Here is a 25,141-nt window from a genome sequence, read left to right as displayed (position 1 = left end):
ATATGTCTTTATCACTTGCATTAATAAGAAATGTAAAGTAATATTGATTCAAACATGCATCTTTCGAGCACACTCCTTGGGAACTTCTTTTCAAGCTGACATCAAACCATTAATGACTTCTCATTGTCATTCATCCGGTTCCAAATTAATTTAATTTTTAAAATTTATTTTATTCTGAACTTAAGAAATAAAACAAGCATTTCCATAACAAAGTCGAGTAGAAAAACAGAGGATTGCATCTGAAATGGCAGGTTCATTATGTACCACTCGCTATTCCTTCCAAATGTACAACAAAATTATCATGTAACTTTTTTTTTACCCTTATCCCCCCAAACTTAAAGATGGCTATCGTTAGACACAAATGTGTGCATGTGTGTGTACGCATGTGTGTATGTGTGTTCTTCTGGATCCAAATAGCATCTTCCTTCATAGGATCTTTATGGTTAACTTGGGTATTTATAATAGAATGACTTGGTTGCTCAAAGTTGTTCCTAAAACAATACTGCTGTTACTGTATACAGTGTTCTCTTGGTTCTGGTCATTTTGCTATTCATTACTTTGTGGAAGTCTCTCCATGCTTTTCTAAAATCACAGAGCTCATCCTTTTTTATAGCAGAGTAATATTCCACCATGAACATACACCACAATTTATTCAGCCATTCCCCAACTGATGCGCATCCCTGAAAATTCCAGTTCTTTGCCACCACAAAGAAAGCTACTATAAATACTTAAGAATATATAGTTCTTTTTGTTTTGCCCTAATCATCTTGAAAAACAGATCAACAGATCTGTCAGATAGTGGCATTTCTGGGTCAAAGGGTAGAGGCAGTAATTTTGGGCATAATTCCAAATTCTCAAAATGGTTGGGTCAATTCACAGATCTACCAAGAATGAATTAAGGTCCTAATTTTTCACATCTCCTCTAACATGTGTCACTTTTCCCTTCTATCATTTTAACCAGTCTGATAGGTATAAAATGATATCTCAAAGTTGTTTTAATTTGTATTTCTCTAATCAGTAATGATTTAGAGTATTTTTTCATATGATTATAAATTGTTTTGATTTCTTCATTGGAAAATTGTCTGCTCATATCATTTGACTATTTATCAATTGGGAAATGACTTGCATTCTTATACATTTGACAAAGTTCTCCCTGAAGAACTGCCTATAAATTTTTCTCTCAGTTTTCTGTTTTGCTTCTGATCTTGGCTACATTTGTTTTATTTATACAAACCTTTTTTAATTTAATGTAATAAAATTATCCATTTTACAACTCACAATGCTATCTCATTCATAAATTGTTCACCTATCCATAAATCTGATAGGTGATATGTTCCATGTTCTTCAAATTTTCTTGCAATATTTCCCTTTATATCTAGGTCATGTATTCATTTTGACCTTATATTGGTAAATGGTATAAGATATTGGTCAAATTCATTTTATTAATAAACAGTGTCTAGCTCAAATCTATTTTTTCCAAAAGAAGAGCATGAAACTTTATCAATTGCTTTACTAAAACCTATTTGAACCACAACTACAGAATTTTACCAGCTTACTAACTTTGTCAAAAAATGAAATAATGCTAGTCTAGTATATATGGCCTATTCTTGATGATTCCATGCCAATTATTCCTTTGCATAGCTTCCTTTGCGAGACATTCAATAATTAGTCTTTCAGTAATATGTTCCAGAATTTTACCAGAAATAAAAATCAACCTCAAGGACTGTTAGAGACTTCATCACCTGGTAATTGAATGGCTCATCTCACATGTAAGACATCTAAATATATGAATATATTCAACAATTAAGCCCCATCTAAATGTTAACCTGCTTATTACACCTTTACCATGGTTTTAAGAGTTGACTCAGAAATTCAGGCTCTTAACAAAACAAAATGGCACCCTTGTTCTTTGTTTTGCCATGTTGCCCCTTATGAACTCATAAATATCTATGTAGAGCAGTGAACCCCCTGGGTTCTGGGTAAGTTTCTCAAAGTCTATAAAAGGACATGGGAGTGAGCATAGGAATCCTTCAGCTTCAATCTCTCTCAGTATCAAGGATTACAGACATGGATCACCATGTCTGGCTTCAAATTTGCTTTCTTGTGTTGGATAGTTCTTTTTGCTTATTACCTACTAGTGTATTAGTTTAGAGATGTATGAGGCCATGGGTTTTATTACGAACTTATTTCTTGAATTTTGTCTCCTGACAACTCTAGATGTCATTATTACTATTTTTCCTGACCTTGCAGTTACTCTTTATGGTCTCTAGTTTGGTTGATCTAGCTGATATGTGTAAGCATATCAACAGAACTGTTCAATGGAAAAATGCTGGATTTGGAGTCAGAAGACATCACCACCTGCACCTCCAAGATCTTTCATTTCTTGCCTGTGATGCTGTCATCTTCTAAGTTGTTCCTCACAGCATCACTGTGCTCATATAAGTCACAAGAAGCGTACAGTAATCATCCATCTGGGTAAGTATTGGGTATCTCTGCTTCCTTTCAGATATATATCCTTTGAAGACTTCTCTGAATGCTATCAGTGGATGAAGAGCTACCCAAATATCCATCAACAGAGAACCACTGACCACCAGTTCTCCTCATTTTTTCTTCTGATCGTTATGGAATAAGTTTTCACCAGAATAATTCTCTCTCGTCATAACTTGACCCCTTACTACCTTTCCAGTCTTTCTGACATCTTACCCCTCCTCTCCATGTGTTCTACGATTCACTGACACTGGCCTTCCTTGCTGCTTCTTGCACATTTCTTGTACATGCTGTTACCTGAACTGGCTGTTCCCCATGCCTAGGATGCTTTCACTCCTTTGCTCTATCTCTTGATTTTCCTGGTTTCTTTCAAGTCTCAGCTAAAATTCCCACCATCTAAAGAAAGCCTTTCCTGATCCCCTCAATGCTACTGACTTCCATCTTATCTTCTCCATACCTTGTTCATATACAGTTGTTTCTATGTTGACTACTCAATTAAATTATAAGCTCCTTGTGGTCAGGGAGTGTTTTTTGCCTTTAAAAAAATCCCTAGTGCTTAGCACAGTGCCTGGCACATAGCTGGCACTTAACAAATGCTGGTTGACTTGAGTTGGCTAGTGGATTCACTTTATTATTCCTTAAAGGACAAGAGGCTGCTTCCTCTTCTATGGGAAGAACTTCAAATAGTTTCTTAGGTCCAAGTGTTCAGGGTTCTTTCTCTTTCTCTTCTTTCTATGTAAAACTGTTCACTGTCCTCCAACTTTTTGTTTTGTTTTTTCTTTGTATGCACCTGAGATGCATGCTTAATAAGTGCTTGTTGCCTGACTGGCACAGAACAGGATTCAAACTCTGTTTTTTTTCAGATCCTTTTCCCTCTTAATTTTCACACTGAGACCTTATTTTTTGCTTTAAGTGATACTTTTGTTAACCCTGAAAGGCAACAGGGAAGGAGGCAGTAGATTTAGAGAAAATGAAAATCAGAGAAGAATGAAGTTCAACGCAGAGCTTAAAAATAACCTCCACTACCACAGGCCCAGTAAGTAGTCACTCACACTTTTTTGCTGAAGACTTCCCATCAATCCACTCATTCCTGAGGCTGTCCATTCCTCTTTAGTAGAGTTTTAATTTTTATTAAATTTATCCTGACATCAAATCTAAGTCTGACTCTTTGTATCTTCCACTCACTTTTTTCTAACTCTTCTATCTGGGGTCAATAAATAAATAAAGTCTAAACCTGCTTCTAGGGGACAGCCCTTAAAATCTGAAAACACCTATTTTGTCCTCACTGAATGCTGTTGTTCTTCAAACCCGATGTCTCTAGTTCTTCCAGCTAATCCTCATATGGCATGGATAAAAGGCTTTTCACCATCCTGGTTTCCCTTCTTGGAACAGTCTCCATGTTACTGACGTCCTTCTTAAATTGTAACATCTGAAGCTGAACAACAGAGGTAGTCTGGCTTGGGTAGGGAACAGTGTAATTATCAACTCCTTTTTCTTGGAAGTCCAAAACTGTATTGATTTTTCAACTGCCATATCATATGGTGTACTCATATTGAACTTACATATCTACTCATAATTCTAGACCTTTTGTCAGACAAATAGTCATCCAATCAATCAATGCTTTGCTTAGCTTAAACTTGAGAAGAAAAAATTTCAAGGCTAAGTATATATTTTTCCAGCAGCTAGCACATACAGTGGATAGAATACCAGACTTAGAGTCAGGAAGACTCATATTCTCAAGAAGATGAATTCAAATCTGGCCTCAAACACTAGATGTATGACCCTGGACAAGCCACTTAATCCTGTTTGCCTCAGTTTCATCATCTATAAAATGAGCTGGAAAAGGAAATGGAAAACCCCTCTAGTATCTTTGCCAAGAAAAACCCCAATGAAGTTAGGAGGAGTTGGTCATGACTGAAAATGACTGAACAACTGAACATTTATCCATACTGAGTTTTATTAAATTCAGCCCAGTGCTCTAACCTATCAAATTCTTACTGGGTCCTTTGTCATCCAAGGAAGACAAAATTTATATCAACTGAAAATCTGATTTACACAGATGTCTTGATCCAACTTATAGTTAAAAATATTCAACATCATAGGGTAAGCTTAAATCCCTGGGGAATTCACTCCAGACCTTCCAAACTGAAGTTGAACCACTAATGACCACTCTAGGAATCTGGATATTCAAATAGTTCTATATCAGATTTTAAATATTGCCTAGTCCAGTGGGTCTCAAAATTTTCCAAAGCAGCAGACCCCCTTCAATGTAAGCAAAACTTTTGCAGAACCCCTATAGTGAAATCTTGTAAAATTATTATTATTTTTAAAGCCTATTAATAAACAACATAAAGTTCATTTAAAAAATCTACATTACTACCCTGAAATACTCATTTAGTAATGCCATTAAAAAAAGAAAGAAGGTTAATCTGGCCTCACCTGTTTTTCACAAGTGATAACAGCTCTTTGTGATCATCACTTCCTTTTCTAGAAATTCATTAATCGTCTTTTTTATTAATCTATTCTAGAATTTTGCCAGGGGTAGAAGTCAAGGTCAGTAGTTTATAGTTTTCAGATTCTACTTTTTTGGGGGGGAAAACTGGACATTTGCCTTTCTGCAGGCTTGACGTACACCTCTTGCATCCTCCAAGATCTCAGCAGTCACATCTGCCATTTTCCCTATGATTAAAATTCCTCTGGGCCAGGTGACCTGAGTTCAATAAAAAAAGCTAAGTGCTGTTTTACTATCTCCTTACTTATTCTATCAGTCACTTTTGTCCTGTCCTGTCCTTCCCAGATTATGGAGTGGAGAAAAAAGAAGCAAATTAAAAGTAAAGCAGATTTGTTTTCTTTCTAATGGCAGTTACCACTGTCCTATCCACCCTGAGTAATGATCCTATATCTCTTCTATGATCTTTTTTCCCCCAATATAGCTTAAAAAACAATACAAAATGCTTTTTGTTACCTTGGCTTTTCTTGCCTAAACTTACTCTGATCTTTAGCACTCCTGGTATTATCCTTAAGGGACAGTGCTATGCTTTTGTATTGATCATGGTATTTCCTCTTGCTTCCATTCTCTGTATAGATCTTGTAAAAATTTGAGCTGGACGATGAGTCCTGTGTGCAGCTCCAACTCCATTATTTCTCCTTAATGGATTTCTTCTCTTTCTGGTCATTCTGTTGGTCTGTCAGTAAGCATTTATTAAGCACCTATTATCTGTAAGGCACTGTGCTAAGTGAGTGCTGGGATTATAAAAAGGCACAAAAGTCAATTCCTGACTTCCCACGCTTCCTGGGTTGTTTTCTTTTGCAGAATTTTAGTCTATGGGATCCTCCTTTCTATTGAACTCTTTGATATCTGCCCTCCCAAAATTAAAGGAGAGATCTGAAGAACTAAAATAAAATTTGGAATAGCTGCTATGGGGAGGATGAAAGTAAATCAGGGAAGAATAAAATGGTATCTGTGAAGTCTTCAGAGCCCAGGTGAGTTTAAAATAACAATTTTATAATTGGCTGAGTCAGCACAATTTCTTGTAAATTAAGCAGCATATGAGTAGAAACCAAGAAGGGAGATGAGGGAGGTAAGCTAGGTTTGGAGTCTGGCAAAGCATGAGCAGAGGAAGAAGAAGCCAGAAACAGATTCAAGGGTAAAGGACAATGCAGATGAAGTGTGATGGAATGGAAAGAACACTGGATGGAGACTGAGCAGATCACAGTTTTCTAATCTTACCTCTGTATTTACTAGCTGTGTGACCTTGGGCAAGTCATTTCACATCTAAGTCTTATGTTTCTCAGATGTAAAATAAGGAGGCCAAGGTTCCTGATAGCTTTAAGATGCACACACACAGACATACACACAGACTTTATTGTTATTCTAGTTTTATTTCATTATAACTCTCTTTATATTTTACAACATGCTGGTAGGCAATGTCTGTGAAAATTAATTAATGTGTTCTTTTTTCCCTCTTGAGGATGAATTAAAATTCATGGACTTCAGTTATACATTTTACCAATGCCTTACAAACTACATATCTTCAAATACTGTTAATAAAACTTCTATTCCACACTTACTTAGGATATTATAACTTAAGCAGTAAGGTCGGGTCTATAAAGCACTATATAACAAATCATTCACCTACCTCTATTTGCTGGATTCTCAAATTGGAAATTAAATCCCAGCGTTCTTCTCCATTTTTATCATAGCCCTTAAAACCAAATCCAGCTGCATTATTAATAGCATCAGCTGTATTGAAAAAGAGTCAAGGAAAAATGGTTATTGTTACTAGCGGCCATATCATCCCAAGGAAGCTTTACCATTGTACACCATTTGGACATTTGCACCACATTTTGACAGTCTAAGGTTATCCTAATTTTAGTTGATTACTGTTGAAATGACATGCTGGTAGGCAATGCCCTTGGAAATGACTGTAATATTTTTGCAAACAGTAAAGCATATACATGAGGTGTTAGAACACAATTATTTTAATTTTGCACTTTATCATGCCTCAGCCAATCTAGTTCATGTATGAACTGTCCCTGATATTTAGCACATATGGTCTTTTCTCAAATAATTTTAATTTTATATATTTACTTGAAAAGTAACAGAGAAATATGCTGCCTCAAACGGTCCATTTCCCAGCAAATCACGCAAGAGAAAACAATTTAGAGACTATGTGTTGCTCAACTATTTGCCTAGGGTACGTGACTGTAGGGTTCATTAAATAGTAACAAAATAATATAATATGCATATACATATCCAACAAAGTAACAGAAGATATGTGTGTTCATAACAATGCCTACTTAATGTTTTAGCTATTATAGCTATTACCACCCTCCTTGATCTTAGTACATTAAAAGGGCATTTTAAAAAGAAGTCTTGGAAATAAGAGAAAATCACAAATAGAATATAACACATTGACAGATTCAACAATAATTTGCTAATATGTATGTTACCTGTAAAATTTCAGGCAAATCACTTTGCCTCTGGGCTTCATACACAGATAAATCTGAAAGGAACCCTAAAAGGCATCTAGTATGTTTTCCAGAAGAACAAACTGAGTCCTAGAGAACTTCAATGATTCTCCCAAGGCTGCAGTACATGGCAGATACAGGATAGAACACAGGTCACGGGATTATCAGTTTAGAGATGGAGGGGACCTTAGAGGTCATTGAAGTTTAATCCCTTCATTTTTCAGTTGAGGAAACTGAGGCCCAATAAGGCTGTGACTTTCCCAAGGTCATATAACTATCAAGTGGAAGAGCCAGGACTCGAATCTGGGTCTTGTGACTCCAAATCCAGCACTCTTTCCACTGTATAGCACTGCCTCTAGCTTCCTCATCTATACAATGAAAGGAGCAGACTAAAAGATCTATAAGGTTTATGATAACTTTAAATATATGATCCTACAGATAGTTTGTAAAGAGGTCAGCAATGAAGTAAGCTTAGGCTACAATGTAAACTGAACTAAGATAAAACAAAAAATCGTAAATAAAACAAAGATAAAATGGTGATCAGTCACTGTCTTAACGTAAGACTTTCCTTGCTCAAGTTCACACCTATCCCACAAAAGAATAATTGGGCCTTTTTGAACTATCTGAGGAAGCACAATATAAATACTAGTTGTTACTGGGATGATAATTAAGATGGGAAAGCCAATATTGCTAAAGGGCACTGAATTTGAAAACAAGAAGACCTAGATTCAAATTCTATTTCTTCTACTTAACTACCTATATGATTTTGGGCAAGACCAGTGGTAGGGAACCTGTGACCTTGAGGCCATATATGGTCTACATCCTTGGGTGCAGCTTTCTGACTGAGTTCAAGTTTTATAGAACAAACCCTTTTGTTAAGGGGATTTGTTCTGTGGAGTTTGGATTCAGTCAAAGGGCTGCACTTGAGGACCTGAGGGTCACAGGTTCCCCACCACTGAGCAAGACCCTTACCTTTTGGGGGATTCACTCATCTATAAAATGAGGGCATTGAACTAAATGATGTTTGAGATCCCTTCCAGATGTAAATCTATGAGCCCATGAGCATCCACAGTGGGAACTGGTAGCAACAGCATTTAAACCCCTCTGGGCTTCAGCTGAAGTAGTTAAAATAGGGCATCATACTAAGTATGCATTAGCTGCAGCTGCATTTCTAATCACTATTAGTTTTTAAAGCTTAATTGGTTTTTCTTGAAAAAGTGAGAGTCAACTTACTGCAAATGATTTTTTATTTATTCTTCATTTTCCAAAGGCCACAAATTTAAAAATTAGTTTTGTTAATCATTCTGCAAATATTTTTATCATTAGTACTGCAATAATTAAGAAAATGCTGATAAGATAATAGAATCTCATTTTATAAAACTACAATGACATTCATCTAGATTTCAAAGTTTTTTGTGAAGATGAACGGCAGTTCCCAGCAATTCCACAAATTTAGCTGTATTACTAATTCTGATAGGTTTGAAAATATTAAGAGGCCAGCCTCACAGAGCATTTTCATGTAACCTACAGATTGCTCATCTCCTTAAAAATCCTGCATTCTGACAAATGAGCCACACTTGTTATAGAAGCCTTAGCAGCATCATAGGACATAGATAAACACTCATTCCTAAATCAAAGTCAGTATTTACTTTAGGTAACAGACATGACTGCATTAATATGCTGTCTGTAAAGATGGCATTTTTAAAAAGTTGTCAATTTTAGATATTTTTAGGAATAACTGCTGTTGAAAATCATGTTAATAACATTAAATTCTACAAGAACAAAAAAAAAAACCTTTAAGGAATACTGTAAAATTCACATAAGACAACAGAGTATTTTAATCTATAATTAACTATAAAAATTAAAATAATAAGCAAATTCATTTGTTTGGTAAGAAGAATGGGAAAAGTTGACCAAATTACATGCTTACTTCACAGACTAATAATAGACCAGATAATAAATGCAAATCCAAAATGGCCTCTATATTACCTTAACCCTCTTTGGGGTTAATATGCTGATTTATTTATTAATTCATATAGGATTTATTAAGGACCAATCCTATGTGAGACTAATAATAGTTTCTCTAAAGACATTAATGAACTGGATATTAAGACTCATTTAAGGGAAAGGTTCTGGAGGCATGGATTTTTGGGAACCATAGTTCTGACACACAGTGTGAGTTTTTCTCCCTTCAGCTTAGTAAGCCTTCAAAGAGACGTGGGCAGGTCAACTCAATGTTTTGAACTACATTTCCCAGAAGTTCATGCGCCAGGTTCCAGAATATTTCCCTGTCTATAGGGAAATCAGTCTGATGCCAGGTATACAAAGATAAAGAAGAAACATCTGGCCCTCTGTGAATTTACAAACTAACTCATGAAATAAATCACAGAAGAAAGTAACTATAATGGAAAGTAGTTGAAATTTGCCCAGTGCAAGGATAGAATCAGTGTCTTATGTCTTGTAATCTAAGATAAAACTATTACAAGTAGAACTTCATTTGGAAATTGCAAAGGAAAAGGTTTTTGATGAAATGTACCCTTTTCTTTAATAAACTCTCTTTATGGAAAAAGATGGCAAGTGAAAGAATAATGGCATTCATCATTTACTCTCTATTTAATTTTAAGGAACAGTTAGTTGATAAATAAGGCCAGTTAGCTATAAATGATAATGATAACTAACATTTATGTAGCACTTTAAGATTTGCACAGTGCTTTGCAAATATTATATCATTTGATCCTCACAATAACACAAAGAGTAAAGTGCTATTATCATCATCACCATTTTACAGATGAGGAACTAAGGCAAGCAGTGTTGTTAAGTGATTCACCTAAAGTCACAAAGCTCCTAAGTGCCTCAGACCAGATTTGAAATCACAGCCTCCTGATTCCTGATCCAGTATACCCACTATACCATCTAGCTACAACAGCCACTAAGGCTACTATGTAATAAAACTGACTGATTAAAATATGGTCTACTGGTGCACAAGTGAGACACTCTTTTAAACAACAGTAAATGTATTTGCAATAACTAGGCATTTATTACAAATAGAAGGATAATAACATCCTGAAAGGTGAACTTAGATGTAAAGGAATAATTGGAATATGAAAAAAATGAGGCTTACAGGTCACAGCTTGAAAGGACCTGAAAGGTTATCGAATCCAACGTTTGAATTTTATATGAGTAAACTGAGACCCAGAGAAGGCAAGTGACTTGCCAAAGGACACACTAGTTTCAAGTGGAAAAGTCAGACATGCTTAAGGGGAAAATATAGTTTTATTTGCTAAGTCACCTAGTAGCTATCAAAGTTAAACTTTTCCATTAGTCATTGGAAGGCAGAAAAAGACAGAAAGAAGAATATGATCAATGGTGCACATGAATTTTATTTTATTTTTTGCTTAGATTTCAAAATTGAGATTTTTTTTGCAAATCAAGTGAAAGTTACCAATTTATCTGGCAACAGTATGTTGTATAATTGAATATTTAAACACCAAATTATAGTACATTCCGTTTAACAAGTCAATCAGAAGGGAAAGCTTAAATACAAATGTCCAAACTTCCTTTACCTTGTTTCAAAAACAAATCCATACTCAGACAAAGTCAAGTTGTGACTAGAAATCTGGGGAAAAGTTATTTTTTTAAACAGTTGCTAACAAGCTTCGAAATTAACTCAAAACAACTGTGAGAACTCATTTTTACAACATATAATTTTACAAGGACCTCACATTCACTCTGGTTCTAATTTAAAAAAAAATACCTACCATCATCCTCAAGATGGCACTCTCAATCACAAAATAAACTGACATAAATAGCTTTAAATGTTACTTACCTAAAGTCCATGCAAAATAATATTTGGGTCTGGCAGCCATAAGTGAGACATATAAGTAGATAACCTTTGTTGGTAGTGAAGCTGTAGCTTGAAAATGATCATCAATGTTGTATTCTACAGGTAATGTTTTGGAGATAGTCAAGTGAAATAATAAGGAAAGCCCACAGATTAAGAGCTTCTGCATTACTGCAACCTGAAGCACACAATGCAAAGAAAGATTTAATTACATCAACTCCCTGGAATGGAAAGAATATAAAATCCTTCTAAAAAGTATACAAACATGAATTAGTTTCTGTTACAAACATAGAGAGATGCTAGAAGTGTAGGGAAGTCACCATTTGGCATGTAAAAGAAAAATACCCTCAGTTTTTCATATATATATATATATAAAATCAACCAGTCCATGAGGATAAAGTTGAGACTATCTAGAAATCAATCAATCCTACTCTCTCCTTCTCCAATATACTCTTCAGGTGTTACTTTTGTGACTCTTTTAAGAGCATTTTTTGGAAGTGCTTCTTTTGAAAATAATAAATGTTGGAGGGGAATGTGGAAAAATTGGGGCACTAATGCAGTTGTGACCTGATTCAATCATTCTGGAGAGTAATCTGGAACTATATGCAAAAAGCTGTCAAACAGCGCATACCCTTTGACCCAGCAATATCACTACTAGGTTTGGATCCCAAAGAGACTAAAAAGGGGGGACCTATTTATACAAAAATATTTATAGCAGCTCTTTTTACAGCACCAAAGAACTGGAAATTGATGGGATACCCATCAATTGGGAAATGGTCAAACAAGTTGTAGTTTATGAATGTAATGGAATAGTATTGTGCTATAAGAAATGATGAACAGGCAGATTTCAGAAATACCTGGAAAGACTTATATGAACTGATACAAACTGAAGTAAGTAGAACCAGAACACTGTGCACAGTAACAACAACAATATTGTATGATGGTCAAGTGTGAATGACTTAGCTATTCTGAGCAACATAGTGATGCAAGACAATTCCAAAGGACTCATGATGAAAAATGTTAAGTTCAAATCTGAGGCCAGTTGTTTCTGGGTAACACTGAGCAAGTTAATTAACATTGCTGAATTCCCGAATTAGACAATTTACCCAGGTCCCTTCTATCTCTAACAAGCTATGAAAATAAAGATTTATCCCTGCTGCTTACTCCCTGGGAATTTCTATACCAACATACTGTATTGATCCAAATAAGAAGCCACCATTTCCCATGTATGTGTTAAGATCATTCAAAACGTCTTGGTAAATGCAATCATGGAGATTGATTTGTTGATGGATCCTGACCAATGTTAGGTCAGGAATAAAACCAGAAGATACAAGTACACCAAAAGCGTTCACCATTATAACACAGAATGTCCAAGCCAATTCAGTTTTCAACAAGCATGTGCAGGACAACACTTAGCTGCTAAAGATACAAACATCAAGTGAGAAATTGTCTCTGAACACAAGAGGCTTACACTGTTCTTGTTCTATACAAACATAGGAATGTATGTATATACATATTGATCCTTATATGTGTGTATATGCATACATGTATATATAATGAAAATTATTTGAGGAGATTGGCAGCACTTACAACTAAAGAATCAGTTCAGATTTCCTATAAGAGGTAACCTGGCACGTGAGTTGAGCCCTGAAGGAAGTCAGGAATTCTATGAGGGATGGAGAAGAAGAGAGAGTGAATTTCAGGCAAAGGCCTATGAAAAGGTAAGGAGACAAAAGGAGGAATGCTCAGTTTGAAGGAAAAGCAAATTGGGTTAGAGTGGCTGACACATAGACCATGAAAGGAAATAAAATATGGCAAGAACAGGAGACCTACTTTGCAAAGGATTCTGAAATGCCTAGATGAAAAGTTTTTGTTTTATCCTAGAGGCATCAAGAAGCCACTGAAGGAGTGACATGACCAGATATGTGTTTTAGAAAGATTAATTTGGCAGCCATGTAAAGGGAGAGACTAGACATTTTTAGGTTTTCTTGGAAGAAACAAGAAATCCAAATAGGAAGCTGCTGGAATAGTGCAGGAAGAAGTGATGAGAACATAATCTAGGATGGTAGCTAAGTACAAAGAAGGGGACAGATGAGAGATAAATTGTGTAAATAGAACAAGTAACTGTCTAGAAATGGAGGGAGGAGGGGAAAGATTAAAGCCACGGCAGAGATTTCAAATCTGGGTGATGAAAAATAATAGTACTCTTAACAGAAATAGGGAATTTTGGAAAATGATAGGTTTGGAGAAAAAACATTGAGTTCTGTTTAGGACATGCTGAATTTGAGATGCTTACAGGACATCCAAGCAGTAATGTCCAAAAGTCAGTTAACAGTGGTGAAATGAAACTCAGGAGAGAGATTAAAGCTGGATATACAGATCTAGGAGTTATTTGCATAGAGATGATAACTGAACTCACAGCTGATAAGACCAGAGATAGAGTATAGAAAGGCTGGAGAAGAATGAGCAGTCTAGAGCCTTGCTGGAATCCACTGGAGAGTGAACATGGATAAGGATCCAAACAAAGCCAAAATGAGGAGTGGCTACATTGATAAGAGAACTAGGAAGAAATAGGGATTATGGAAGCACAGGAAAGAAAGTATTTACGAGTAAAATACCAACAATGGCAGATGCAGCAGAAAGTTAAGAAAAATGAACAACTTAATCTCCCTCTACAAAATAGCGTGAGAGAGGAATTATGCCTGCAGGCAGTAAGGGGAAGAGGAGACATTTGTATATTTGTTCTTGCTATACCTTTGAGGTAAATATTCCTTTGTAAAAACTTTTTTTTTTTTAAAGAGTTCACTGGTAATCTTGGAGAAAGCCGTTTCAATTGAATGGTGAAGTCAGAAGCCAGATTAGAATGGGCTGAGAAGTGAAGAAGAATGTATGGAGATTTTTTTTTTTGGAGTTTGGTTGTGAAAAGATCATTCAATAAATATTTCATAGGTTATAGGACTCATCATACATATGGAGCAGGAAGGAACTTCAGAAGCCATCTAATCTAACCTTGTCATTTTACAGTTGAGTAAACTGAGATCCAGAGAGATTAAATGTCTTGCCCAAGGTCACACAGGTAATAAGAGAACAGAATACAGTTTTGAACTTAGGTCCTCTGACTTCAAATTCTACATATGTTTTACTGTACTATATTGCGCAATAACTTTTTTAAACATCAACTGGGTCTTAGGCCAATAATAGAAACATAAAGAAGACACAGCCCTTGCCCTGGAGGATCTATGGAGACAGGAGATAGAAGTTTATGAGTGAGGGACACTAAGCAGGTCAATTTGGCTAGAACAAAGAGGGTATACAGGGGATTAACATGCACCAAGTATGGAAAAGCAGGCTGGATCCATACTGTGAATGAATTGGTGATGTGGGGTGGAGTAAGGCTGGGTATACAGATCTGGGAGTTATCTCCAGAGAGATGTTAGGTGAGCTTCTGAGAGCTGATAAAGTCATATAAGTGAGACAAGTCTCTCAGGAAGAGAAGTCTCAGAGAGATAAGTAAAATGACTTGATAATTGGTAGGTTGATCATCTATTTGTAAAGCATGTGGGAGACCTAGACATGTTTACAGGCAATAGGGAAGGAGCCAGTAGACTTAGAGAGAAGAGGAATGATGGGAAAATGCAAGTTTCTGGAGGAGATGAGAGCAAATGAAATCAGGGCACTAGAGGATTTCCTGCACATGACAAAATCTCCCAAGATGTTCATGTTTGCAGAGATATCATTCTAATTTTATCATTCCCCAATGACTATGGAACCTCCTCAATGAGATCCACACCTAAACAATGGCCCAATAATCCAGAGAGAGAAAAACCAAACTATAACTATTCACATGTACATGTGCATTTTACACTCTCCACCCCCCCAAAAAAACCTTAGTGAAGTAGGAATAATAGATGAAATACATATTTTGCCCAGATTTTGATATGTAGTTGGATGGGCAACCCATTAAGTTAGTATATCAGTATATATTTATGTCTTTAGAAGAGCATTATAAATGTAGAATCCAGAGTTGAATAGATGGAAGGAAAGGATCTATAATTCACCTTCTTAATAACAGTATTTTTTGCTAATGCTATATAATACAAATCATGGAGCCCTACAAATGCTAACAAATAAAAACTGTAAATGATACAAAAGGCAAGGGACAGATATGTGGTGGGCTTTGGTTGGTTGCAGAATATTGCTCATGATGAGCTTTTACATGCAAAAATTATTTAAAAGATATGATCCAGGAAAAAAATGATCAAAATGGAGGCAGAATGGTCATGTTTCAAAAGTGAGGTGTTCAGAAATGGAGAGCTTAGTTGTTGCATGATACCCCTGGATAAGAATTATATTGGATGGAAGGCACAAAGTGTCTACACTTCACCAATGGAGGGAACACCCACACTGAGGAGACCTCAGATTCCATGAAGCCCAAGATTCCTAAGACTGGCATGGATATATGCAAATATTGTAATACCTCACATTGTTTCAAAGCTTTTAAAAAAATAACAAAAATATGAAAGCACTGAAGATGTTCTCAGGAATATGAGCACTGTCTTAATATAAGGAATATCTGGAATTCTCTTCCCACTAGAAAAAAAAATTACAGAAAGTCAACCGATGTTAGAGATTATCTAGTTTAAACACCACATTAATACAGATGAAGACTCCACAGAAATGAAATGTCTACCTAAGGATATTTTGGGAGTTAATGAGTAGCAGAGCTATGTCTAAATTCCAGGTAACCTAACTCCCTCTCTGGTGCCTTTTCCAGTATTGGCACAGGCTTAACTTCAGTTATAGCAAATAAATCCTTAGAAAAGTTGTGCTGAAGGTAATAAAGGAAAAGACCATTCACTACAGTGCTATATAGACAGGAGAGGTAGCTAGGTGGTGCAGTGGATAGAAAATCAGTGCAGTAGTCAGGAGGACCTGAGTTCAAATCTCACCTCAGACACTTGACACTCACTAGCTGTGTGACCTTGGGCAAGTCACTTAACCCCAACTGCCTCATCCTGGGTCATCTCTAGTCATCCTGATGAATATCTGGTCACTGGATCCAGATGGCTCTGGAGAAGAAGTAAGGCTGGTGACCTGCACAGCCCTCCTTAACTCAAAACAAAGTCAAGAGCAAGTTATGTCATCATTTCTCTGATGGCATGGTCTTCTTCAGCAATGAAGGATGAACACACATATATACAGTCAAGCTATATCTACTCAGGTAGACAGAGGGCCCAACTTCTTTTTTTGTTTCTGTTTAGTAAGGCTGGACTAGGCCAATCTAATATGAGGACTAGAAAGCCTTGGAGGGGAACACTGAAGAAACAAGAAGCAGTTAGAGTGCACTGAGGAAAAAGAAGAAAAAAATTTAGTTTCTCTTATACTGCAATTAAATATTGAAATTAAACTAATTTGTACATTATTTCTTTGATTCCAAGTGAACTTTAATACTTTCTGCAAGAGAAATACACAATATTTCTCCACAATAATTGTCTATAATCATTGGTACATAGATCATAGAGGATCATAGGATTTAGAGCAGTAGAAAGGCACAGAGATCATTGACTCACTTATTTTACAGATGGAGAAACTGAATTCAGGTGAGGTAAAGTGGTTTTCCCAATGTTAAACAATTAAATGGCAGAGTTGGGCTATAATCCCAAATCTTCTGACTCTAAATTTAGTGACCTTTCTACTAAATCTGCTATACCACTGAATTTCTTCAAAATATTTCCCCCCCTCAAGAGAAATAGGAAAAAAAAAAGCCAAACCTCAAGGACCTGATCGATGAAATAAATCAATCAACCAACAAGTGTTTATAAAGCAGCTACTACAGTCAAGGGTGGACTTGTTGCTGAAGGCAAAAATGAAGTAGCTCCTCAAGGAATTTATCTTCAATCAGAATTTCAGACAATTATTAGGTGGATAACCAAAAGGTATTCTTTTCCCCTAAATTTTATTCATTAGAAAAACTTATATCTCATTAAGAAAAAGCAGAAAAAGTACCTTTCCACAGAACTGTAGCCATGGTATATTTAAAAAAAAACAGACCTGAAATATTTCCAGTAACTGATAACTCACTGGACATCAGACAAGGATGTCTGATTCACCGGTGTGAGAGAAGGTAAAACAATTAAGTTTCTGTCAAAATTCAATTTCTGTAAAGTTTTTTGAACAGGACCTATGGTCTCACATATAGTGAGGAATTACCCCCATCAATGCAGACTGGCAGCTTCTTGGTAACATCTAGTCTTCAAGAGTTGCCTTGGAGTAGTAAGAATTTAAGAGACTTGCTCAAGGTCATATAACTAGTCAGAAGCAAGACCGGAACCCAGGTTTTTCCAATTCTAAGGCTAAACTCTCTATCTATTATGCCACACTGCCTCAATCAAAATTATTATATATTGTAATAATTAAGTTCATCCTATCAAAGGAAGCAATGAACATCAATTTTTCTCCCAGATGAAATCACATTTATACAATAAAGCATAAAATAAAGGAAAAATAAGTGTACAGTCAGTTCATGACCTCTCTTGCATGCTTGGCAAATTAAACGCTATTTAAAATTATTTTAAAAGTGAAAAAAAAATGCTCAATCAGCTCTTCCAAGGTAAGTTTTTACTCTGGATCAGCAATCAAGATAATGACCGACAGTAAAATCACAGTTCACATTATGTTCTCAGACAGTCAAATTCTGATTCATCATAAAGTAAGACTAAAGAACACATCATTTATTGAACATGATCAGGGAATGAGATAATTCATATGAATTAACTTTCCAGAAAAGTGAAGGTTATCTTTTTCAGCATCAAGTCTTTATTTACAGAAATCTTTCTAAAAATTATCATTTCTCCTTGATGTCTTAAATACAGTAATGATAAATAATCTTAACTGTCTTGATGACCGGGTCATCATTATGATCTTCATTTATCATACATGTTCACGCAATGAAGAGATACCCTCAGGGGCTCCTGAGGTAAGTGGCGCACACTGTTATTTGCCTCTACACTGAATAGCCCCATAATACTGAGCTTTCTGAGCTCCTGTATTATCTTTTTTGTTTATAATTTATCTCACTTTCATCTATTGCTTCCTGTTACTGTCATATGCTGGTCTCTAGCTAGCAGAAATCTTCACCACCCTTTCCCGCATTTTTAAACTACATCAGGCAGGGAAAATTGGACAAATGACTTGCTAAAAGTGTATTTAATATATACTTGGTGAGGACCCTGAATGCTTTTCCTATGGATCAAGTATGTGGATTTTAACATCTCTTAAGAGGTTAAACCATTTCTTTGTGAAATGAAGGGAGAGGGACTCTATGATCTCTAAGGCCCTTTACAGAGCTTTAGCACTTGATGGACTATGTAACACTTATTTTGGGTTCTCAGAGACTTTTGGGGGGCTTAGTCCCAATCGTTTTGACATGTTCAGGTTAGATGAGCTTGCCTACAAGGTGATGTCCAGGTAGATGAGGAGTTTGCTAAATTATTGTTAGCTATTTGTATAATTTCAAGCTATTCTGAATTTCTATAGTAAAAATCTAAAACATTAATGATTATTTTAGAATTTTAAGTCATTATCTAAGAAATAACCTTTAATGATCCTGATTTCTCAAAAAGTCTTAAGATCACAATGAATTTTCAGTGATTAAATACTTCTATAAAGACGTTGAGAGTTTGTTTCAAGTTGTATAGTAAAACCAAATGCTTTGAATGATATCCTTTTATCTTCCTGATTTTATTTATAATTATTCATTAGAACTAAACTATGAGAAGCTCTCAAAAAGTTTCTGAACAGTAAATAACCCTATTCCTTAAGCTACAAATAGCCAAAAGTAGCTAAGACCTATAGAAAAGTATCTCTATGCCTAGATAAAATTTGGATCCACTCATAACTCTTGTTCTAAAATCGCCATCTTTTCAGAAGCAAAGTATACTAAGAATTTGTGTGTTTAAATATTTGTGTTTGTGTCTAATATTCCTCCTCTGGCTCGTACTCAATATACTTGACTCCTAATCTCTGTTTCTTGTGATCACTTATTTTTCCTTCATAGTACTCTTCTCTTTTTCCTATATTGCAGTATATCTTATATGTAACTTTTATATCTAAGAGAGAAGCATGCTCAACTTAAAAATGTCCAAAACTAACTCATTATCTTCCCCCAAAATGATTCCCTTTTACAAACTTGCTGATTTTTATCTAAGTTACCAGTCTCCTGGGTTCATAACCTTGGTGTTATCCTGGACTTCTCACTTTCCCTCACCACATATCCAATGTCTAAATCTTACCATTTCTGTTTCCACAATATCTTCCATTCAAACCCTTCTCTCTACTCAGAGATCTCTCACCTAGAGACAGCCTCTTAATCTTAATTGGTCTTTGCCTTAAGTGTCTCATCTCTCCACTCCACCACATATGCTGCTGTCAAAATGATATTCCTGAAGTGTAGATCTGACCACATAACTCACCTAAACTCCAGTGGCTTCCAACTGCCTCTAGGATAAAATATAAACTGCTCTGTTTAGCTTTTAAAGCCCTACACAATTTGGATTCCAGCTTCATCAGACATTACTCCCTCTCTCTTATATCTGAAATCCATCAAACAGTCCCTCTCTCTTTTCCTTACACATGATGATAATGATGATAAGCACCATTTATATAGTGCTTTAAGATATACAAAACACTTTAAAAGTGTAAATTCATTTATTCCTACAATAACATTAGAATCCGAAGCCAAGATTATTGACTCCAAGTCTAGCGCTCCATCCCCTACACCACCCAACTGCTCTACCTCCCGTCTCAGCCTGTATGAGGGCAGTACCACATACCTGGAATGCACTTTCTTCTTACCTCTTTCTCAGGGTCCCTCTCTTCTTTTAAGATGTACCTCAAATACCATCTTCTGCATGAAGCCTTTCCTGATTTCCCCCTCCAGCTGCTAATGCCCTCCCTTTCAAACTACTTTATATTTAACTACTCTGTATATATTTGCATCTATTTTCTTTATATGAAATAGTCCCATAGTATCACAGTATGTATCTGGAGTTGGAAGGGACCTCATCTAGACCAATTTCCTCATTTTTAGGAAACAGAGGCCCAGAGAGAAGTAGCATACCTTAAGTCATACAGGTAGGATTAGTCGTAGGATTCAAACCCTGATCCTATGAGTCTAGACCCCATGTTTTTCCCAGTCACAAGGACTGGGAAATACATAATGCAAGGAAAGTGCTATGTAAAATCTCAGATTTCAAACAGATTTGCAATATCACTGATTGCATCTCTCCCTCCACTGAAGGGAATTTTAAATGGCTATGCCAGAGGAACACAAACTGTGTAAAGTTCTATATCTGCCAGAAAGGCTTTAGCTATGGTTCCAGCAAAAGTACAGTCTACTTTTCAAGGATAAACCTAGCTAAATGTGGAGCTTCATCCTCTGTAGGATGGTCATTTGGCAATGAAGTTCTTATTCATATCAATGTATAAAAAGAAAAGAAAAATACAAAATAGCCTTTGTCTCATGGAACACCCACAGTTTCAACCTTGTAATACTATTGGCAGAGTGACAGGAAGGGGGCAGGGGCAGAGTCTGCTAAGAAATACCTCATTTTTTAAACATCCATGAACTAATGTAGTTGATGACATTTTGTACGTGAGCTCCTCATCCAATGATCAATGAGTAAACATACTGCTGTAAGAACTTGTTATCAAACTCAACAATCCCATGTATAAAAAAACCAGAAAACAGAAGGAAGTTTTACACTGTTAATAAGCAGAAAGATGGCTCACAACAACTTCCTGGAAAGGCAAATGGAAGAAAAGGTTTTATTTATCACCTGTTCACAAATATGAGAAACATTATCTCATGGGATAGTTGGTCATCTCCTGTGGCAATGCTGATAAACACCCAATACCTTCTGCAGAGAATGAAAAGGTAGAGGAATTTCATGAAGCATCCAATAGGCCCCTTACAATTAATCAATATATACTTTGTAGCACCTTTGAAGCATCACACAAATAGCAGTTATTATTAATTTTTATTATTTTTAGAAGCCACTTTCCCCATGATCTTCTTCGTTAACTCCTGCTACTTCTACTACTTTCCTGCAGTTTCATGCAGGTGGCCAAGGAAAGGAATCAATAATCATCATCTACATTTATAGACTGCCATATAGTTTACAAAATATTCACATGAACAATTACATCTTCTCCTGATAACAACTCTATTATAAAGTTAGGTATGAAAAATTTATTACAGCTGGAGAAGCTAAAGGCAAGAGAAGCTACTGCCCATGTTCACAATCTACTAAATGGTGGAGGTGATGTTCCAACTCAAATCTTCTTAATCTAAGCTTTTACCTATTTATACTCTGGAGCCTCCTGGACTTCAACAAGAGGGCAACCAAGGTAAAAGTGTTTTCCGAAGTACCACCTAACAGTATTATTCACAGGAACAGTCATGAAGTAACAAACTGCTTTTCCTCTGGGAGATGTAGATAACTAGGACTCACATACTGAGTCAGATTAATCACTAAGGAACTTTTCATCTTGAGTTTGGACTATATCTAATTGCATATTATTGATATACCCCTTCTATGAATACATAATTTTTAAGGCCAAAGAAGACAGAAGTATTACAAATAAAGGATATTCTTCTTTGTATCTAAATGTCCCCTTAAGTCTGTTATAGAATTACTTGTTAAAATATAACAAAAAGCATGTAAGAATCATCAAGATATTTATTCATAAGCATTTCTTACTATCTTTTCAATGAATATGTTTTGAATACATTTTCCCTTAATAGTTAATGTTTCATTTTATTTGCTATGACATATTTAACATATTCACTACTTGTGTGACCTAGGGCAAATCACTTAAGCTTTGAAGGCCCATTTTCTCATTTATAAAAAAAGTAAGTTATACTAAAGGACCTCAAAGGTCCCTTCCAACTCTAAATCCATAAACCTATAAGCATCAATTACATCATCTGAGGTAGAATTTAACATCGTTTCTGAGGGAAGCAATCTCGTCTTTGTCCATGAAACCAACAACAGGTATAGATATTTATCTATTTAAATATCCTAAAATATTTTAAAGAACAATTTTGTTTAGATAAGATAAATCCCAAAATATACTTGAAAATACTGATGTCTATAAATAAATAATTCAAAATAAACTTTTCATGCAACATTCTGGTACATAATAGCCCCATAAAATTTAGAGATCTTACATTTGGAGATGGTTCTGTTCTTTCATATTGTATTTCTTCTTTTCCATTTGCTTCAGACTGTGTCAGTTGGTATGATCTGCCTTCAATGAAAGTAATATAGTCTTTGTAAGAGCATAATGGGCCTGCCAGGATACCCATGAAATTACAGTTGTAACTTAAATACTCCAGTAGACTTGGCATGCGTCTGGAATTTAAAGATAAGCATCTTGTAAGATGTAGCATAATATTTTAAGAGGTCCACTACAGGACTAGCCAGTCCTCCTACTACTGTTTTTTCTATTTCCAAAATAAATGAGATGGTTTTTTTCGCTTGAATTTCTGTAATGAGAATGTGTGATAACAGAGTGCATCAAAGATCAATGATGAGTTTTTAGATCATAAATCACTGTAGAAGTATTCATTCTTAAGTTTCCCACTAAGAATAACTTAAAATACATGTATAATGATGTGGAAATCTATGTATATTATTAGCAGACAGAGAATTTTTATTCTGGGGTCTGCTCATTATTCTATGTGAACACTGTGAGTCCAAACATGCTGCTGCTCAATATGGAAAAAAGTTAATAATTTTGATAAATCTTAAGTTGTATATGAATAAGGAGAATTTATGTTTTTGTCTTGTAGACCTAGTTCTACGACTGGGGGCTATGGATTTCTGAAAAATGAAAAGCTGTCAAAGAAAAAAGGAATATCCTGGAATATTTCAATACTTCAACAACCTGTGATTTCAATGGAGTGAAGATTCTCTCTACTCATGCAGACTACAACCTCTCTATGACTTAGAGGATCTTTAAAAGTTACTATAGCTGAAAAATCTCATCACCTGACAGCAAATATGGGTATGTACCCCTCCAAATTTTGCTAGGCTGATCCTTGGATAACATAAATAGACTCTATCATAGGGTCTGGCCTTGAAGCCCTTGCAGTGTAGAAAAGCTTGTCAGAGCTTGCACATGGAACTTCATGGTCATCTCCATGCCATAAGGAGACATGGCACCAAACTAGGGTTTGAGTGGAGAATCTTAGGACATGCATTTCCTTAATTTGAAATATCTTTCTCCCTAAAAAAATAGCAAGGAAGGACTATAAGTGGACACATTTAATTTTCAGTAAATGGGACTAAAATATTTTCTATGTCACATAAATATCCTATCAAACACAATCATTTAGCAATATTGGAAAACTGGCATGTTCTATTTCATTTAAAATTATTCTTCCCCCTCCTCCGAGGTTTAAAGGCAGTCACATGAAAAATTATTCTTAATAACTATTTAAAAAGATGAACTGGAGTCAAATACTTTTCCTTTAGGCTTCAATACCATGGAAATAAGAACAAGATTTATTAACTTATAGTTTTAGTCTTTTGGTTGAAGTTCTGAAAGTATATTCTCCTTCCATCCCTTCCATCATCCTTCCCATTGCTCTGTCACCCTCCTCCACTGTCAAACATCAGAATGTTTCTGATGATCAAGAAAAATAATAAAAGGGAGCTACAATAAGTCTGTTAAAAAGATTTGAACTTGAATCACAGAACTTATACTCAGGCAACTAAGGTCATTTTTATGATCAGTCACTTCAATAACAAAAACAAAACAGTTATTAAAACATTACTAGCTTTACCATGGTCAAACTGGGTATAACAATCTATAGGGACAGAAGATTATAATTCTAAAACTTCAACAAAAATGAAATTTACTAAAATAATGTTTGGTTCAACATTTATAACAGTCAAGAAAATCGTTTAAATACTTAGGCTTTTTTTTTTTTTAGTAACTTGATATTTGCTAAAGATTTATATTTCTATATTATAATAATGAGAATAGCTAGGTGGTACGGTGGATAGAGTACTGGGTTTGGAATCAGGAAGACGAGTTCAAATGTGGCCTCAGACACTTACTAGCTGACCCTGGGCAAGTCACGTGACCTTGTTTGTCTCAGTTTCCTCATCTGTAAAATGATCTGGAGAAGGAAATGACAAACCATTCCAGTACCTTTGTGAAGAAAACCCTAAATGGAGTCATGACTGAAAAATGATTGAATAATAGTACTATAATGATGATGATAATTAAAATTTACATAGAGCTTTACAATTCACTAAGTACTTTATATACATGGTCTCATTTTGGTGCTTACAATAGCCCTATTTCCCATTTTATAGATAAGGAAATGGAAATTTAATTAATAAAACCAGTGACACATCAACCACAGGAAGTAAGCCTAGGTCTTTTGACTGTAAATCCATCACTTTTTGTACTATATAATTTTGTCTCTCTGAGTCTACTATGATGTTATCCCATTTATGTAATTTAATAGATCAAATAAAATTAAATTTTCCATAATTTTATTAACTGTCATTTTGGTATCCTTTATGTATATTCTAACTTGTTTTCCTAACAACTTTCTATTAGCTCTAGTTTTATATATAGCAAGAGATTTCTTAATGAAACTATTTTTGTGTTACAAAGGATAATTAGAAATTTTAACATTTTTAATACATTAAAATTGATAGCCATATAAAAATGAGGTACATACACTACTAACAGTTAGCAGAGTACAATATTAAAGCAATGATCAAGACATAAATAATAACACAAATGTTCATTTACTAAGCC

At 35.3% G+C, this 25,141-nt stretch overlaps 1 protein-coding gene across 2 annotated transcripts in view; it reads right to left on the bottom strand.

Moving 5' to 3' along the window:
* MBOAT2 (membrane bound glycerophospholipid O-acyltransferase 2) overlaps positions 1 to 25,141 on the bottom strand; it is a 178,580-nt gene that overhangs the window by 4,978 nt on the left and 148,461 nt on the right. For both annotated transcript variants that reach the window (XM_072634276.1, XM_072634275.1), the window contains 3 exons: positions 22,530 to 22,713; positions 11,285 to 11,477; positions 6,627 to 6,730 (listed from right to left, as the gene is read on the bottom strand). In XM_072634276.1, coding sequence (XP_072490377.1) covers positions 6,627 to 6,730; positions 11,285 to 11,477; positions 22,530 to 22,713 — 481 coding nt within the window. The remainder of the gene's footprint in view (positions 1 to 6,626; positions 6,731 to 11,284; positions 11,478 to 22,529; positions 22,714 to 25,141) is intronic.

This window comes from Notamacropus eugenii, chromosome 1 (genome assembly GCF_028372415.1).
Source record: "Notamacropus eugenii isolate mMacEug1 chromosome 1, mMacEug1.pri_v2, whole genome shotgun sequence".
Lineage (NCBI taxonomy): Eukaryota > Metazoa > Chordata > Mammalia > Diprotodontia > Macropodidae > Notamacropus > Notamacropus eugenii.
The sequence above is the reverse complement of the archived record's forward strand: the minus strand, read 5'-3'. Positions and strand labels throughout refer to the sequence as shown.